This window comes from Ambystoma mexicanum, chromosome 11 (assembly GCF_040938575.1).
Source record: "Ambystoma mexicanum isolate Mex_15411 chromosome 11, UKY_AmexF1_1, whole genome shotgun sequence".
Classification (NCBI taxonomy): Eukaryota; Metazoa; Chordata; class Amphibia; order Caudata; family Ambystomatidae; genus Ambystoma; species Ambystoma mexicanum.
Genome location: NC_090934.1, coordinates 253,194,789 through 253,212,837, shown reverse-complemented (window position 1 = coordinate 253,212,837; position 18,049 = coordinate 253,194,789). Strand labels below are relative to the sequence as shown.

Below are 18,049 nucleotides of genomic sequence, written 5' to 3'. Positions count from 1 at the left end.
CCAAGGTTACCCCTAAGATTTTTGTTTTCGGTAAAGGTGAGATAACATCTCCTAGTTTGAAGCATATGACTCTCTCTCTCCTCCTCAAGCATGAAGAGAAAGGGAGCCATAAATAGATTATATGGGCAAGGAGACATGCTCGCCCCTTGGGGAACTCCATATAGCACCGATATGGGAGTGGCTTCCGCCGAGGCCGAGCAGACTCTACTGCTTCTATGCTCCATGGAGGACTGTACCCACTGAGCTGCTGAGGCAGAGAGATTGGCCACTTCTTGTAGTCTAGGGATGAGAAGGGAATGTTCAATCAGATCAAAAGCTGCTGATTGATCTAAGGAGATTATTAACGACAGACCCCTACTGTCCATATCTCCCAAGAGTTTAGTTTTAAGATCCAAAAGAGCAGTCCCAAATTTTTTTCGGAAACCTGACTGCTTAGGGTGGAGAATAGGATATTTCTCCAGATGTTCTGCCAACTGGCCGTATGCCACCCTATCTAAGATTTTCAATAGAAAAGGAGTATTGGATATAGGTCGAAAATTAAGCGGGTTGTCCATTGGCAGGCCTGGTTATTTGAGAATAGGAGTGACCATAGTGGATTTAATCTAGTTTGGGACGCTATTTTCCTTTAAGGAAGTATTTATGAATATACATAGTGCGTCAAGGAGCTGTGGGGAACATGTCTTTATGATCATCGAAGAACAGGCATCTCCTCTGCATTGAGAGGGTTTCATGTGTTTGATGATTTTTTTTGAAGCTCACTCATCGTAATGGGATCGTAATGGGATGAAAATCAAATTGGGGTATCGATGGGTCGTGACTGAAACCCATGTTAGAAGCCTTGTATGCAGGAATGGAGGATTTTTTTCTCTAATATTGTCATTCGAATATTGTGTAGCTTATTAAATAAGTCATCTTGTATTAATTGGCACCAAGTAGCGTTGTCTTTCCCTAAATTGTCTAGAGGAGCTGGGGTACTTTCTTGTTCTTTTATGATCCTGAAAATTTCCCTTGTGTTAGATTTAGCTGTATTAATCCGGTTGTTGTGATATTCTCTTTTTGCTTAGAGTATTTCTTTTTGTTTTTTTAAATACTCATATGCTAGGTTCTTATACCTTACTAGACATACAGGGATACATTCCTTTTTCCAAACAAAGAATGCTTTACTAACTTCGGTTTTTGTGCGAAGGAGTAGGCACAAGCTCTTTTCCCGAACTCGAAGGTGGGGTCAGTGCTCCGGAACACGGAGGAGACGGCCAGGGAGCAGGAGTCAGCACCGCAGTCCGCCCCTTTTCTGTCCCTAACCCACTTTGGAGGAGCCTGGTGGCTAGGTGGGGACTGGCTGTCTCAGGAAGCTTGCCCAGGGTCCAGTTGTGAGACAAGAAGGCATAGGGACATGGCATCCGATAAGGAGAAGACAGACACTGTGGAATACACTGGCTTTTTTGCTACCTGTGGTGGACAGCGTAACCTGGAGAAGTCGGCACCACAGAACTGTTATGGCAGCGCTGGGGCACATCGAGCAGTCCATGTCGCTTCTGGAGGGGAAGATTGGAAAAATTGACAGAGAAAGTGGCTCAATTGGAAACAAGGACCTCCACTTTGGAGTTGAAGACAGTCTAGTTGGATCTGCAGTGCGCACAGGTGCTCCCTTTGGTCCAGGGGTTTGGGCATGAAATGGAGTCGGTGGTGAAGGGCAGTAAGGTAACCGATAACAGACTTGAGTTCCTGGAAAATGAAATGCGGGCTTCACAACTTGGTCTTATTGGTCACCCACAAGGGGCAGAGAAGAGGACCCCGTAGGCTTTGTCGACCAGGCTCCCTGAAAAACTTGACCTTGATGTGGAAGAAGACCCTATTTATGTTGACAGATGCTATAGTTTCAGAAATTTGGGATCTAAAGCGAAGCCGGGCTTGGAAGTGGGACCTACATTGTTGGTGCGCCTAAGTGATTCCTGTGATAGAGACAGGTTACTGAAGGCGGCGTCGGCGGCAGCCAAGAAAGTAGTAGAATATTAGGGCCACAGAATCCCATCTTTTCCCGACCTCTCTACTGCCACCGACATGAAAAGAAAGGCCCTCAATGTCGCAAAGAAAGCTTTCTTTGCGCATGGGCCAAAGCGGGCCTACTCCATCCGGCCAAGTTATGGGTAACTCTGAAGGAAACAGATTACCGCTTTTGGATGCTTAAGAGGCAGAGAAACCTTAGAACACGGTTCGCGCTCCGACACAATTGGATGGGGGTACCTGTTGAACGGTTTAGGGCTAGAAGATTTTTTCCTTGTTTAGTTCTCATTTGTCGTTGATCTCCGCCTACACAATAGGGTTGGTCTCGAATGTATATCTGTGGGTTGTAAGTGATCCCCACTTATTTGATGATTGGTCTTTCCAGGACTTTTTGCCTATTTAGCCTCGTTCCCTCATAGAGACTGGTATCGCTCTATTCTGCATTCCCGGCTGTATTCTGGGCACCATATGTTAGACATTCGTTGCAAGAGCTAAGATACCTGATCCCTGCCCTGCTTCTCCCCCCCCCCCCTTATCGAATGTGGACTAGCAAGATTGCTACCTCATAGGACTTTGCTTTGATAAGTGGTTTCCTGTTCTGTGATGTTGGTGCTCCCTACTTTTCTGACCTTTGTATTGTTTTTTACAGGGTTTAAATCAATTAAAAAGAAATTACACCCATAAAAAGACTAAGTATCTGTGAGTGTGGAAAAAGGTTCCCACTCACTGAGCTATATGGAAAAATGATCTACCAGTCCAGCAAAAAGTTCTGGGGTTTTCACAAGGGAGGTAGATTTAGCTTTAATGGTAAAATCGTACTTAACGGGTTTAACATCAGACAAGTTGGTTTTAGCAACAGTAACCAAAGGATTTTAAATAGAATTTAAAGACCTCGCCACCATCCACCAAGCTCAAGAACAATGTTGTGAGATCATCATTTGATTGTACAAGTACAGATACTGACACTGCTGGTGAAGGGAGCAATGGAGCTGGTTTCATTTATAGAGGTAAAAGAGTATTTATTCAGTTTACTTCCTTGTCCCCAAAAAGGACTTAACCATGTACGCTGTATAAGACCTGCATCCAGCAAACAAGTATGTCAAGTGGCAAAAAAGGATAACAATGCTGCAGGAAGTAATCCCGCTTCTGAAGCAAGTGAATTACATAGCTTCATTAGCCAGCACACAGAAAATACCTAAGTTTCAAGATACGAAATACCCAATTCTAGTTTAAAGTACTTCCCTTCAGCATATCCTCAGCACCAAGGGTATTTACAAAGATGCTCCCAGTGGTGGCAGCACATCTGCGCAGACAGTCCATTCCAGTGTACCCATATCTAGACGACTGGCTAATAACAGGAGGCACACCACAGCTGCGTCAACAGAACAATCGAGAAACACATGCTTGATTGCACATGCATCCAATGCAAGAGTGGCTAGCGAAACAATGGGTGCAGGCAAGTGGTCTGTGGGGCAATATAGTGGTGGTTTTGTATCGCCTCATTCAATCACTGCAGTGGTGGACAAAAGAGAACCTAACCTTTTGAAGGGCAAATCATCCTCCACCCCCCGCTGTCAGGGCCACTAACGGACGCATCACTTTCAGGGTGGGGAGCTCTCTTTCTGCATCACGCCACGCACAGTGTCTGTACATAATCGTAACAAACGGGCATATCAACCTTCTAGAAATACTAGCAGTGTTCAAAGATTTGCAAGCTTTTCAACAGCAGCTGACTGGGAAACCATCCTAGTCCTGACAGCACTGCAGCCATGTACTATATAAACAAACAGGGTGCGGACCCACTCTCCAAATCTGTTCCTACTAGTCCAGAACATCTGGAATCGGGCACTCAAATGAAATTCCTCCTGTCACATGTTCCAGGGGAACACAACTGTCTGGCAGATGTGCTAAGCAGAAACACGCAACTTCCTTCAGAACACAAATGGCGGTTACACATGGACATTCTACAGAGTCTTCAAACACTGGGGCCATCCAGACATGGATCTCTTTGCAAAACAATAGAACGCACAATGCCAATACTACACATCTGGATATCCCCAGACAGGGTCCAAAGGGAACGCACTGTGGTTGAATTGGTCAAGGATATTTGCTTACGGTTTTCCCCCCCCCCAACACCACTTCTAAACTAGACAATCCACAAAATGCACCAGGAACATGTCAACATGATTCTAATAGCACTAATGTGGGCACGTCATACTTGGTTCACACACCTATTAACAATGTCTATTTATCCACCAGTCAAACTGCTGTGCCCTTACAGCATGTTATCCTAACATCTATGGACAACATGACAGCCATGTCCACAAACACCGAACTTGGCAGCTGGGCTTCTGAAGGCATATCATTTGGACACTTGAACCTTCCCCAAAGATGTATAGGAATCTTAAAGGAGGTACATAAGCCTCCTACAAGACACTGCTATTTCAACAAATGGAAACACTTTGTTTTGTGGTGCAGAATACACAGCATCAACCGCATTGACTGCTCACCTTCACAGGAGACTCTACCCTCCAGGTTGGGAACTTAATGCTGTCCTTACAAAACCCATGGGGTACCCTTTTAAGCCAATGCATAAAGCCAATCTTAAACCTCTCACTTATAAGACCATTTTTCTGTTGCTATCACTTCACTTAGGAGGGTCAGTGAACAGCACACTCTTAGTTCAAGATCCATTTATTATTATTATTCACAAAGACAAGGTTGTGTTACAAACACATCCACATTTCTTCCTGAATGTATTGTAGAGTTCCATGTCAATCAATCCATCGAACTGCCTACTTTCTTTCAAAATCCTCAAAATTCAGCAGAAAGAAGCCTCCATATAGTAGACGTCAGGAGGGCAGTCGTGTATTACCTAGACAAAGCAAAACCATTTAGGAAAACAGATCAATTCTTTGTTTCCCTTGCTGTAGGAAGAGAAGTGGATCCTGTCTCTAAGTTGGCTATTTCAAAATGGATTGTCTAATTCATCCAAATCTGTTATTCAATGTCCAAAAGAACATTACCATTCACGCCCAAAGCACACTTAACTCGAGGTACCAGGGCTACTCTAGCTTTCATTGCAAATGTGCCCTTACATGCTATTTGCAAAGTAGCTACTTGAAGTTCAGTTCACACCTTCACACAGCATTACTGCCTATATGCACATTCAAGAGGAGATTCGAGGTGGGGACAGGTGGTGTAAAGATGTTTTTTCCCCACTGTTCCTTCCAAAATCCCACCACCGTCTTCAGATATTGCTTGCTAGTCTATGCAAAACATATGATTCTAAGCAGATTCACAAGCCTTAGAAGGCATACATTACTTACTGTAATTGTATTTCTGATGCTTGTATCTGCTTATATTCACATGCGCCCACCCTTCCTCCCCTCTTGGAATTGAAGGTACATAGCCATCTCACACCTATCCTTACTTTTCTGTACTCGCGCGTACGCTTCATGTTCCCTCATGTCAGAAACAAAATAATCTGAGGGACCTTGGTGTGTGAAAGATTATTGGTACAGTACAGGTGACAGTAGGATACTATTACAAACACGCCCAGTCGGCGTCCCTTTTTGAACTTCGAAAGAAAGTCATGCAATACTCTGCACCTACCATTGTATCTAAGCCTATGCAAACCATATGAATATAAGTAGATACAAGCATCAGAAATATGATTAGGGTAAGTAATGGATTGGATATATATATATATATATATATATCTATATATATCATAGTCTGTGTGTGTCAATATTTGCCTAGATGTTACATTGCTTTGTGTACTTGCCTGTCTAACTGGAATTATTGCTGTTGCTCTGTGTGGACTCATACTAGCCCTAGACCGCTCTCACTTCCCGTCCTCATAAGCCTAAGCCTAACTGTTCTGCTACCTACCTTGATTGGGTTTGGCTAGACTGTCTTTCATGTTCACCATAATAGGTTGGCCTCCTCCCAAAATCCACCACCAGCATAGTTTTTGTAAAGCCATCTTAATAGCACAAATGCAGGTAACACATGTCTTGTAACTCGCCTAGGCATGTTTTGGTGATACAAAATCACACTGTTTATGTAAGGCTGACACTTTGCAACATGTTCACTTTTCAGACCTCGACCGCCAGTTGGAGGAACAGAAGCGGCAAGCTGTGGAGCAAAAGATGAAGTCCCAGACGATTCAGAATGTGGTGCTTATGCCGATGAACACGCCAAACCCCAAGCCTGCAAAGAGGCCGCGGCTGCAGCGCCCAGCCTCTGCCACGGTACTGGGCTCATCTACCCCCACACAGCAGCAGCAACAACAGTACACAGTCATCTCCCCCATCTCACTGTCATCTTTGGGACAGCCTTTCACCATGAGTAACGTACCACTCACAACTCTTAGCCAAGGCTCTAACCCAATGACTCTCCACACCCTGCCCTCGGGCCAACATGTGTTTCGCTATGCCACAGTTGTATCCTCTTCAAAGACTAGCACCTCAGACACTGTCACTATCCATCCCACCTCTAGCTTGGCCCTGCTGAGCTCAGCTGCCATGCAGGACAGCAACAATTTGGTCAGCCCTATGGAACTGGTGGCCATGGAATCCGAGTTGGCCACAGCTGTTGAGGGCACGGCTGATGAGGAAGGCCAGACCATCATAGAAATTGACCCAGCACCGGACCCTGAGGCTGAAATGGAAACAAAGGTGACGACACTCACTGAGCTGAAAGAGGATGAGGACGATGATGGGCATGAGGTGCAAAATGAAGAGATTCACAATGTAGAGATTGTAGTGCTGGAGGAAGAAGAGTAGCCACCAAGGGATGGAGGTGCATATTCTCTTTGTCCTTTTGGGGTTCTTCAGAGACAGCATGTAGAACCAGAAAGCATTCTGAAAGGAAGACTAAGTCACCCATCGTAGTAACGTGGTACTGGAAGTTGTTTCGACTTTTCCCTTGGTTTTCCATTGAGAGAGTGAGGGGGATCGTTAACCAAGTGGTGCCGCTTTTCTATGGTATTTTTTAAGGAGGTATTTTTCAAAGTTGTCCCTCTGAGGAGAAAGAGAGGGGACACCTTAAATGCATAGACACTATTAACCTCTTCAAGGTGTAAAATTGTATACTATAGAAGGACAAGGAGTTATGTCCATTCCTCGTTTAAGGACAAGGGGGCCCAAGGATTAGATTTCTGATATTTTTTATAGCAAAACTATTTGAGGTGACATTTGGAGACAACTTGGGGTTTAAAAACTGTTTAGGAAGAGGGGGACTTTCAATAAACCTGATGGCCAGATAACGACACACTGTATTTTGTCAGGGCAGATATATATATTTTTTTTTTAAACTAAGCTCTTTCACACAGTTTTGTTGCATGGATCTTTCAGATTCTGGTGCTTTGCAGACTTCTACCATCTGTGATTAATTTCGCAAAAATGTTAAATATCCCTTTGAAGTCAGCGATTCTTGTAATAATTACCGGATAGTGCGATAGGAATTCCAGAAGCATTTTCACTTTGGTACCATCATCAGATGTCCTTGACTGCAATTGCAGTGAAGTCTGGAATCGCAGTGCAAGCCCTGTTTTCTTCATTGTCTGTTTATATTTGATTAGTGTAGGGTTTGACCGATCAACGAGAATAGGTCATATACATCGTTTTGTTGATTTCAAATGTGGGCTTCAGAAAAATTGGTTTTGAGTGTATCCCTTATAGGTTTTATTCGGTTGGCTGCTCTGGTGGTTTGCTCTGATGCAAATGATGATTGTGTGCATTATCTCCCATTCGATCTGGGGGTCACTTGTGCAAAGCTTGCAAGTCATTCAGGCTGAGCTGCCAAAGCACATGCAAAGTGCTACTAAACTAAAACAGAAAATGAAACTGATGAAAAAGGAGCTGCCATATGTTGTACTACGAGAGGAGATTCAAGAGTCTTTATAATCGATTATTTTCTTACCAGCCACTATATGATCATGGGCTGCTGTCAAGTTACCTCCTAAATCGAGACCTTGGCTGGGTACCATTGCACAAAGAAACTTGGGGGGAGGGTGTGGTGGATAGAATCACTATTCCTCAAGTTTAATTAGACCTCAGTGCAAACCTCCCCTATAATTTCCTTGGCCTGAATTGTTTTTGTTGCGGGCAGAGGTCTTAAAACCACCTCCTATTATTGACTTTGCAATAGGAGTTCTGTGTTCATTCCCAGGTGCCAGTACGTGCATGCGCTCCAAAAACATCTTTAAATGGTCTAAATGCCATTGTCACCCTTTTGGAGGAGCGCGTGCTTCATATTTCAAACATAAATTACATGGATTCTAAAAGTATTACTGGGTGAATTAATTAGGGAATTTTATGGTCATATTAAGTGGGAATCCCCTTGACATTCAAGCCTGGTCCACCTGGATGCACAATTGTTTTTAATGGCAAGATGGCTTGAGCTGCAAAAAAAGGTGTGACATGGTAAAAAATAATAACATGGTGTACTTTTCTGGATCCTGTTATAAATGTTGGAACTCTTCCCTTCGACATTAGTTGCAGCTGTTCCATGAGTCTACATTTTGTTTAACCTGCATATGCCATTTTTCTCCCTTTGACAAGCGTAGGAATCATTGTTCGATTCCCAAAATAGTAGTATACGACTGCTTGGTATGTACAAGAAATAGTTTGATTCTGACACCGACCATGGCAAGAACACATGTCGCTCTGTTGCTGCATGCCCACCAGAGCATGAACGCAGAGAATGTAACATTTCAGACTATGTGCCTGCTTTTGGAATACCACCCGCTAAAAATGCTTTCTTGGAAACGTTTCTCCAGACTCGCGCAGTGACTGGGAAAGTTGCACATGATGGTTTAATGAGGGGAGTGGAAAGCACAGGAGGGTAGGAAGCGTTGGGGGAACGCTGAGAAAATATAACACGAAGAGGCAGCATTGCAATAGTATAATTTATTAGGCCTGCTAGCTCAAAACTCGGCTAAGGTGTATTCAGGGAGCAGCATTTGAAGCAGACGGACAGAAATGCAGGTACCGTTAGGAAGATGGCAAGAAGACTTACAACCGAATGTACAACCTGCTGGAAGATGGTCTGCACATCTGCATGGAACATGCTTCTGCTTACGTTTAGACCTGTAATGTGAAAGGAAAATGTGACCTTTTTGTCAAATTGCAAGATTCTCATACAATCATATCTCAAAGGAAGAATGCATCAGCCAGTTCGATTCAACCAGACAATCGGCTTTAGTGGTGGAGCATACTTTTCCCCCAGCTTACTGGGCATTTGTCTCGAAGTGCAAGCAAATATAAGCATGCCATTGAATGGCATGATGCTGCCCAGAAAATAAGAGGATGATGCACTCTGAAAGATAGACTGAATACAGGCATTGCCACTGGTGGTTCACAGTAGGGTGGGACTTTGCAAAAGCCCACCCACAACAAGCACAACACCAAACGGCTAGATGTCTGCTTATCAGCACTAGCAGCCTTGACAAGTACATTCACAAACACATGGGTGGCCTTGTTCTGGCATCAACCGACAATAACAAAAACATTTACTAGAGGTCCAACCTCCTCAAACTTTTAATTGACTTGTCTTAGCTCACGGATATGACACTCAAATAGGGATATGAATATAGATATAACATAACCATGGTTACCGCCCTACTCCCCCAGGAATGATTTGTGCTCAATACTGTGCTGGGATTGTCAAGCCTTACTCCCAGCCCTTTCACTTCTCCACTTTTGCTTCACTCAATGTGTATCCCTTCAAAGCGCATGTGCTAAACTCCATTTTTGAAAAGAAAAACAAAAAGCGCCTTAGAGAGTTGAATGGAGGGAGGGAGTGCATTTCCCAGTTCCCAAAAAGAATATTGCAATTGGTCCTGGATTGGAACTTCATTTTTTAGAACTTATTTATTTACATACATGTTTTTTGTGCTCGATGATTTCTTCACAACGTTAGCACTCACTCCAAATTATTGTTTGAACGTTCCTATGCAGATACATCGCATAAACATTGGTCCTGGTCATAGTGCTGGTGGGTTTTATTTTGGTCAATGCACGATTCTACTTTTCCGAAAAAATCTGCTATCACAGATATTATGGAATACAGTGTATCCTACCTTTGAAGATTGACGCTGAAGTGCATCACAGGGCCACACACGGCAATCGGATTCATTCTGATTAACCCGTATGAATCATTGGAAAGAGCACAATCATAAGCACATCCGCTACTGCTGCAGTGCTCCCAGCAATTCTAACCAATTACCGCACGAAGCACAGAAGGATTGAAGAGTCACTGCAAGTGTATAGTGGAAGACGCAGCAATCTAAGATCTGGCCGTGTTTTCGTGCCTTTCACTACATGCACGCGACGAGTCTGATGTACACAGGGAACATAATGTGCCATTCAGAGTAAGGTTGTAAGTATTTCTCCATAAACCTAAGACATTCCACGTTGGTTTCTTTATCAGGAAGTAATCTTCACATGGGCAATTATAGGTACAAAATAAGATTGCCATTATAATAAAGTGTTGTTACTCATCGCGATTGTTCACAAGTTCCAGAAGCTCCTATTTCTGGCATGGAGGATGTTTCTTTCGTTAAGGAATTGTCGGATTCTGTGTTTCTGGTACAGTTTTCAAGACTGTGGCTATAACCTTTGCAGTAATTGCAGTAATAAATAGACTATGTCTCTACCTAAATACCTGCCAGGTAGGTAATGGTGTCAGTCACTTCAGGAGTGCAAGCCACAACATGTTCAAAGGAGCTATTTTCAGAAAATATTCACAAGGGCACCTACCTCTCTGAATGGAAAGTACCACCTTGCTTCTTGCATGTAAAAATAGGAAAGGACACTGCCCTAAATGGACTGTTCCATCAAGTATGAGAGGTGGAAGACTAGCTCTTTCGTGCCATGCTAGTTCACACCACCATATATACTGTCGCTTCCAGGTTCCCACTAGGAAAGCCTCTGCAGAATGCTATTTGACAGAAAGTTCAGGGAGGTTTGCAGTTCTGAATCCAAGATTTGTTGATACATTTTTTTTTTAAATGGGTACTTATCAATGTCCGTAATCCCCATTGCCCCTATTAGTGCTTGTAAACTAGTTTTCCTACCTACAAATGTTGATGCAGCTGTTTTCATGACATGAAGAGAGATATTGGTTGTGCTTTCAAGCAAAGAGTATCTCACCTTTTCATTGACATGTTGTCTTGTTTACCATTATTGGTACTCGATGCAGACGAGTGCAGTTCGGAGCTTTGACTACCTTTTAAGGTGCGTTGATACTCCTCCACCATGCCAGCAATGCAGGCTCTTATAGGCGCCAAGACTACATTTCTCTACCTCCATACTACATGGTTCCTCCGCTGTGTTATCCTGGCAGGTCTATTTAATTCATGCCCAGTTTAGATATTTCGTTTTAACTTCAAAAATGTTGTTTTGATTCTTGTGCCTTTATTGGCTGATAGAATAACTGAATTGCAGGGTTTGTCACCTGATGAACTGTGGCTAACCGCCCAACTTGCTGAAGGGCCATTTCGCTGCATTGTTGCAGCATTTTTCGGGTTGGTGCTGGTCAGGGAGTAAGTGAAAAGAGAATTTGAGGCTTAGGACGGCAGAGGTGGTAGGGGCGTGTGTGGGAGGCCTCACTGCCCACAAAAAAAGTGAAATGTCCACCATGGTGAGTTGTCCCAGATCCAAACTGTGTATCGTATTATTTGCACATAATATAGGGCAATTATAGAGCCATCCTTTACCATAGTCAGTGTCAAGACATTTCTGTACTAGTATTGCTTTCAATCCTACACTTCCCATCTTAAAGCTGTTTTGATGCATTATATGTAACAGAAAATTAAATGTGCACTAGCGACAACGCATAGTGGTTTGTGGCTTTGGACATGGAGAACTTTGATATGCCGAAGAAATTTGTCTGCTTAGGTGGATTGTACCTTTATCAAACATTGCTACAAATTTGGCAAATGTGTGTCATTGACTATAAATCCATGCTCCCACTCCACTAAATGGATTGCATAAATTCTTGCACTGCTGGGAAAAACTGAAACGGCAACAATTCTGCAGTGCACGCAGTCACAGGGTGCTGGATTTCTACTCCTTTGAAAGTATGTACATTTAGAAAAGATCCAAGCTGTTAAAGAAAAGTGGCTTTTAACACCAGCTTTGCAACCTAGTCATTCATAGATTTACAGGAGGAAAACCTTATAGGAATACATCGGATCAACTTGAGATGCATTGCCTCAACAAAAAATCTCAACTAGACCTGCTTGCCAAAAGGATTTTGAGGTTTTCTCCGTATTGCCAGTGTTTGAGTGCTGATTCTTTCCCTATAGATGTGCCCAAAATGTTAATACGCGTTCTCAAAGAACATTCCATACCTAACCACAGAATGACAAAAGTATGCATAGCCTGTGAATCCAGAACATATGAAAAGTTGCAAAATCATCAGTGTAACAGTTAAGCAGTTTGTTGTTCCTGAAATCTATGTGGTGGTACCAGTTTCTAAACTATGCTTTTGGTAAAGAAAGGGCAGGTCTATTCAAAAACCATTTTCTCAAATACCTTGTCCCTTTTCTCTCAAGGCTGGATCTATGGTTGATCCTATGCAAATAATTTAAAGACGTATACTTGGTATGCAAAGCTACAAACAAACGACTGTGGCTTTGTGTCTAGACTGGAAAAGAGGGATAAACAGAATTTAGAACCAGACTTTTGATCCTTTGTGTTGCGTCCAACATCTGCAATCATATTTGTTGTTCATGTTAAGTTGAATTTACAGATCACATCAGAACGAACTGCACTATTTTTTTAAGCCTTGATTGTTCAGCCCTCGCAAAATGTTCATAGTGCGGCTCCTCCAATTGGTATGGGCAACTTGATAGAAAATATAAAGCCTACGTTTTTATGATGTTACGATTTCTTTTGTACCTGCTGTGCATTAGTTGGCCCTCTTATTGCTGCACTCTGCTGCTGGAAGCGATTATTGGGAGAATGGTATTGATTTATGGAATGTTGTTGCAGCAGCAGAGGCAATCGCATTGCCAGAAATGTCACGCCCAACGTGATGGAAACCGTGGACTTGAGCAAAGCGAGTTTGTGTTCAAGCCTTCTGTGAATATTCGTACAAATCCCCACAAGCCGTATTTGGGATCTTAAACATTGTATCTGTGAAGGAGGCAGCCATAGAGTGTAACCAGATCCCCACTGTAGAACTATAATGTGCCTGTGCCCTCTGGATGCTAATTGCAAAACGGAAAGCAATCACAAAGGGAGCTGGAACCAACGCAGGCGTGTCGGCACAGCATTATATATTACCAAAACGAGCATTTTGTACGAAGTAGAAATCAAAACAGTTTCGCTTATTGGTTATCTCCTTCATATATTTCTAACCGCTTCCTTTGTTAATTAACACTGTTGCATGCCTAAACTCCCTTGCTTCAGATGGATGAGATGTCACTTGCACTATGGGAGTAAACCGGAACACCTTTCAACAGGATAAAGTAGCATTTTAATGTTGCCAACTGGGGCGCAAATGTGGGGGATCAAGTGTCTGCCTCTCAAAACCTGCATTGGTTTCCCATTACTTAAGTCCTTTTGCAAAACTCTAGTGGGCTGGCTAAAGATTGCAAAGGACTCATTGACCTCTGCTTGTACTGTTTTTTTCCCTACTACTCTGGTGCCTTTTTCTTTCCTGCTTTTTCTTAGTAATGTTTTAAACTATAACTTGCTTTGTTAGGTTCCGACTTCCTGTTTAAGCTTGCCAGCCACAGGGGTTAAGGGATATGGATCTCGCATATGCCATTTTGCAAGACTTGGAGTTGGTGTTTAATCCCCAGGATTTTTGGAGAGGTGAAAAGGTGGTCCTTAAGTTTCTATGTGATTCTATTGAGTTGTTTACAGCATTTTGCCAAAAATGTATGCAGAGACCCCTGCACTTCCCCCGCCATAAGCCTCCTCTACCTTCATTACCTTACTGCCCCCCACCCCAGCACCTCACCCCCCCACACATACATTTGCAGCAAAACTTGATGAACAAAATGCATGCATTCTCCTTCAATTGAAAAACCACTGATGGAACCTCCCTATCCTGTAAGCTTCCTGATGATCCAGCCATTAATGTAAAGCCAAATAAGTGCATTGGTTTGATCTTTAGTTGTGAGGCTGAACATTCACTCTGCTCTGTATGAGGCTGATGGGAGTGGCTCAGTGTGCAACATAGCATATAGAGGCAATCTCAATAAATAGGGTTTTAGCAGGTTAGTATAAAATATAACATTCAATTCAAGAACTCTGACTAGAAAAGCTGTAGCCATTGCTAAAAGAATTGCAAGGGAGCGGGATGAAGATGATGGACTTGGCAACTGCTCCGTGGCCAGCCGCCTTTTGTTGCCACTCCCTACTAGAACTTCAACCAATCATAATAATCTCTGTCCATAAATCACCCTGTCCTTCTACTCTACGCCTCTTTCTTTGCCGAGTTGAGAATGCGTCCAATGAACTTTGCAATCACGTCCATTCCATGCCGATCTGAATTCAGTTTCCGGATTGTTTGTTGTCCGCCACATTACCTATAGAAACATAAAGTAACTATACATCGAAAGAGGGTGGGACACTCGTAAACTCAACCACAAATTCTATCCTTTGTAACACTTTAATGTATTCATCAAACATTTCAGTAAATGCAGTAAAAATATGTAAACATTCCAGTACCTTTTACATTCCATTACATCTATTATGATTGATAGGGTGGGATAATCATGTGCCTCTGTGTCTTTAATAGAATTATGACTTTCTGGAATGAATGTGTTGAAAATCTGAATTCTATGTCACGATCGCAGGCTCGGATTATGGTTGTTCAAAGCATACTCACCACTAACGATGCCACACTTTCCGTTCGTTTAAAATAGAACGTTTTCAAAGTCGATTCATTCGACCAATCTGCCGACCTCATAATGTCCTCCACTCTGGCCCCCCTATGTTGAATGCCTTGGTAGCCATCGCTCCTCTAGCTGAGTGAGCGCCATATTTTACTACGTCAATGCCTGCCTGTTCCATTACCCATCTAAGCCATCTGGCTATGGAAGCCGGTGTTATGGCCTTAAAGGGTTTACAAATTGCTATCAGTAATTGAGATACTCCTGGAGGTCTTACATCCCTTATCATATCCTCATATGCTGCTTAGCATCTGACTGGGCATAATTTTGGTTGTCCTGGAAAAGATTTGTAAGATATGGATCTTAAACCTGTCTTAGTCCTTCTCGTTATGAGAAAGGTCACTCCGTTAGGGGATACACTCTTCCTGTTGATTTCTAGTGCTCTAACGTCTGATGATCCAAGCCAATAGACATAATAGCATGGCTAGCTTGCCTGGAATAGCCTTCCTGGATAGGTCCTGATTATCTGGCCATTATAGAAATAATCTCAAAACTGTGTCAACATCCCAAATTGAGTATTTTTTTCACTAGGAGGTCTAGTCATTTTTACTCCCTTTACTAGGCTACAGATGAAGGGATGTTCACCTATCGCTATACCTTCGATGCTAGGGCGTTCTGCCGATATCGTGGACCTGGCCGTGTTGATAGTTCTGCATGCCTTCCCTTGAGCTGCCAACTGTGCTAAGAAATTGGCTACGTGTACTACATCCATTCCATCGGGATGAATATTCCTCTCCAAACACCAGCTATTCCATCTAGCCTGTCCAGATTCATAAGCCCTGTGTGTTCCTGGAGCCCAGAATTCGCAAATGATGTTTTCAGCCTCATTCGATAGTCCTGGCCTAACCCAAGATCTCCTGAAATTGCCCATGCGATAAGATTGAGTCCGCCTGACCTCACTAGTGGATGGCTGAGATCCCTGGGGTCTCGAACAATAAATTTGTCGCTGGGTAGCGCCACTGGGTTGTGGTGTGATAATGCCAGAGTAGACTGGGGAACCACACTTGACCCCTCCAGTCCGGCGTAACTAGTACTAGGTATGCTCTCTGGTGCCTCACCTGGGCTAGCGCCCTCGCTATCATAGAGAAAGGAGGGAACGCATAGTTTTTCTGGTGGCCCCATGATTGCAGGAAGGCATCTGTCGCCGCATCCTCTGGGTCCGGTCTCCAGCTAAAGAACCGGGGTAACTGTTTGTTTAGTCTCAATGCAAATAAGTCGGCCTGGCATGGTCCCCATCGAGTCATAAGATTTTGAAACACTTCCTCGTCCAGCTTCCAATCGCTGTTGTCCCTGAGGTAACTGGAGTTCCAATCGGCCACCTTGTTCTGATGGCCCGGCAGGTACTCCGCCGTCACTGACACTTCCCTCTGAAGACAGAGTTCCCAGAAATCTTTTGCCAATTCTGCCAGTAGTCTGGATCTTGTTCCACCCAGTCTGTTTATGTACCTGACTGCCGAGACATTTTCCATCTTCAGCAGGACACAATATTGTGCCCTCTCTTGAGTCCAGCATTCCACTGCAAAGGACCTTGCTAGCAACTCCAGGCAGTTGATATGGAGAGTCATCTCCTGATCCGAACACCTGCCCCCTGTTGACAGGTTCCCGCATCGGGCTCCCCAGCCCCTTCTGCTGGCTTCGGATTCGATGACCAGATCTGGGGATGAGCCAAATATGGCCCTCCCGTAACATGCATCCATGTGGTGTAGCCACCATTCCCTAATTTCTTGTGATATGGTAACATTTGTTTCTTAAGAAGCGCCCCTCCTGAGGTGTCCGATCTTTAACCTCTGGAGTGCCCTGTAATGTATGGGCCCTGGAAATATTGCTTGGATTGATGATGCTAGGTGGCCCACTAACCTTGTGTTGTCCCTCAGTGGCATTTCTCCCTTCACTAGAGTGTGTCTTAGCTGCTTTTTGATATCGTTCAACTTTGGAATGGGTAGGCTGAGAGATCTCTGAATAGAGTCCACTATGAACCCTAGAAATTCCATTGACTGTTCCGGTACAATTTGGGATTTTTCCCAATTTATTAGGAACCCCATGTCCTCTAACAATTTTGTCATCTGCAACTGTACTAGTAGTGTTTCTTTCTCCTGACACATCAGACACATGTCTAAATATATTATGAGTCTTATTCCCTGACTCCTGTGGTGCGTCACCATTGGTTTCATCATCTTGGTGAAACACCATGGTGCGGATGCCAGGCCGAAGGGTAGACCTTGAACTCCCATGTCAATTCTCCCCAGATGAACCGTAGGAATCTTCAATGTTCTTGTGCTATGGCTGTGGTTAGATATGCATCCTTTAAATCTATTCTGCCTAGCCAATCCACTTGAATTAAAAAATCTCTTAACAGGTGTATCCCTTCCATCTTGAAGTGCCTGTACACCACATATTTGTTTAAACCCTTCAAGTTTATAATTGGTCTTACCTTGTGTTTCCCTTTCACAAACAAATGTTGCTTATATATCCCCCTGACTAATCTGATACTAGTCTTATGGCCTTTTTGCTTTCTAGCCCTCTCAGCTCTTCTTCTAGCAATAATTTGTCCTCCCCGTTTAGTTCTAAACCCCTTGGCGAGTTCATCTGATGAAGTGTCTCTAGAAAGTATATGAGAAAACCTTGTACGGTTTATTATCCAAGTGTCCCCTGTATAGTGTGCCAATTATGTATAAACTCTGCTATTCTTCCCCCTACTGCTGGGGTAATTAAGCGTGGGCTGTTCGCTCTCACCTGAGTTGTTTTGTTTGCGCTCTCCATGTCGCCAGCTGATTTCACCACTGCGTCCTGTCCTGGTAGGATCTGTTAAAGTGGAATCGGCCAGTGGAGGACCCCTGCCTTTGCGAGAGGCATGTGCCTTGTCCAGTGCCGCATAGGAGTTAGCAAACTTAGTTAACTCTTTAATGAAGGAATCTCTGAAGAGTTTGCCTTTCGTGGTCAACGCTGACGCAGAAGAAGCTAGTTCACTTAGCTTCGGGTCTATCTTTACCAGCAGAGACCTCCTTCTCTCCGTGGTGATTGCGTGTTTGGCGTTGACCAACATACCTATTGCCCTCTAGGCCATCCCGATCAGGATAGTCCGGATCACTGGCTCCCCCTTTGCTCTGGCCTCTTCTCCAATCTGTA

The 18,049-nt window shown here is 43.6% G+C and overlaps 1 protein-coding gene across 3 annotated transcripts in view; it reads left to right on the top strand.

Moving 5' to 3' along the window:
• GMEB1 (glucocorticoid modulatory element binding protein 1) overlaps positions 1-12,905 on the top strand; it is a 921,206-nt gene extending 908,301 nt beyond the window's left edge. For all 3 annotated transcript variants that reach the window (XM_069622968.1, XM_069622967.1, XM_069622966.1), the window contains one exon: positions 6,109-12,905. In XM_069622968.1, the coding sequence (XP_069479069.1) occupies positions 6,109-6,794 (686 nt within the window). In that variant the 3' untranslated portion in view covers positions 6,795-12,905. The remainder of the gene's footprint in view (positions 1-6,108) is intronic.
• Positions 12,906-18,049: the final 5,144 nt, after the last annotated feature.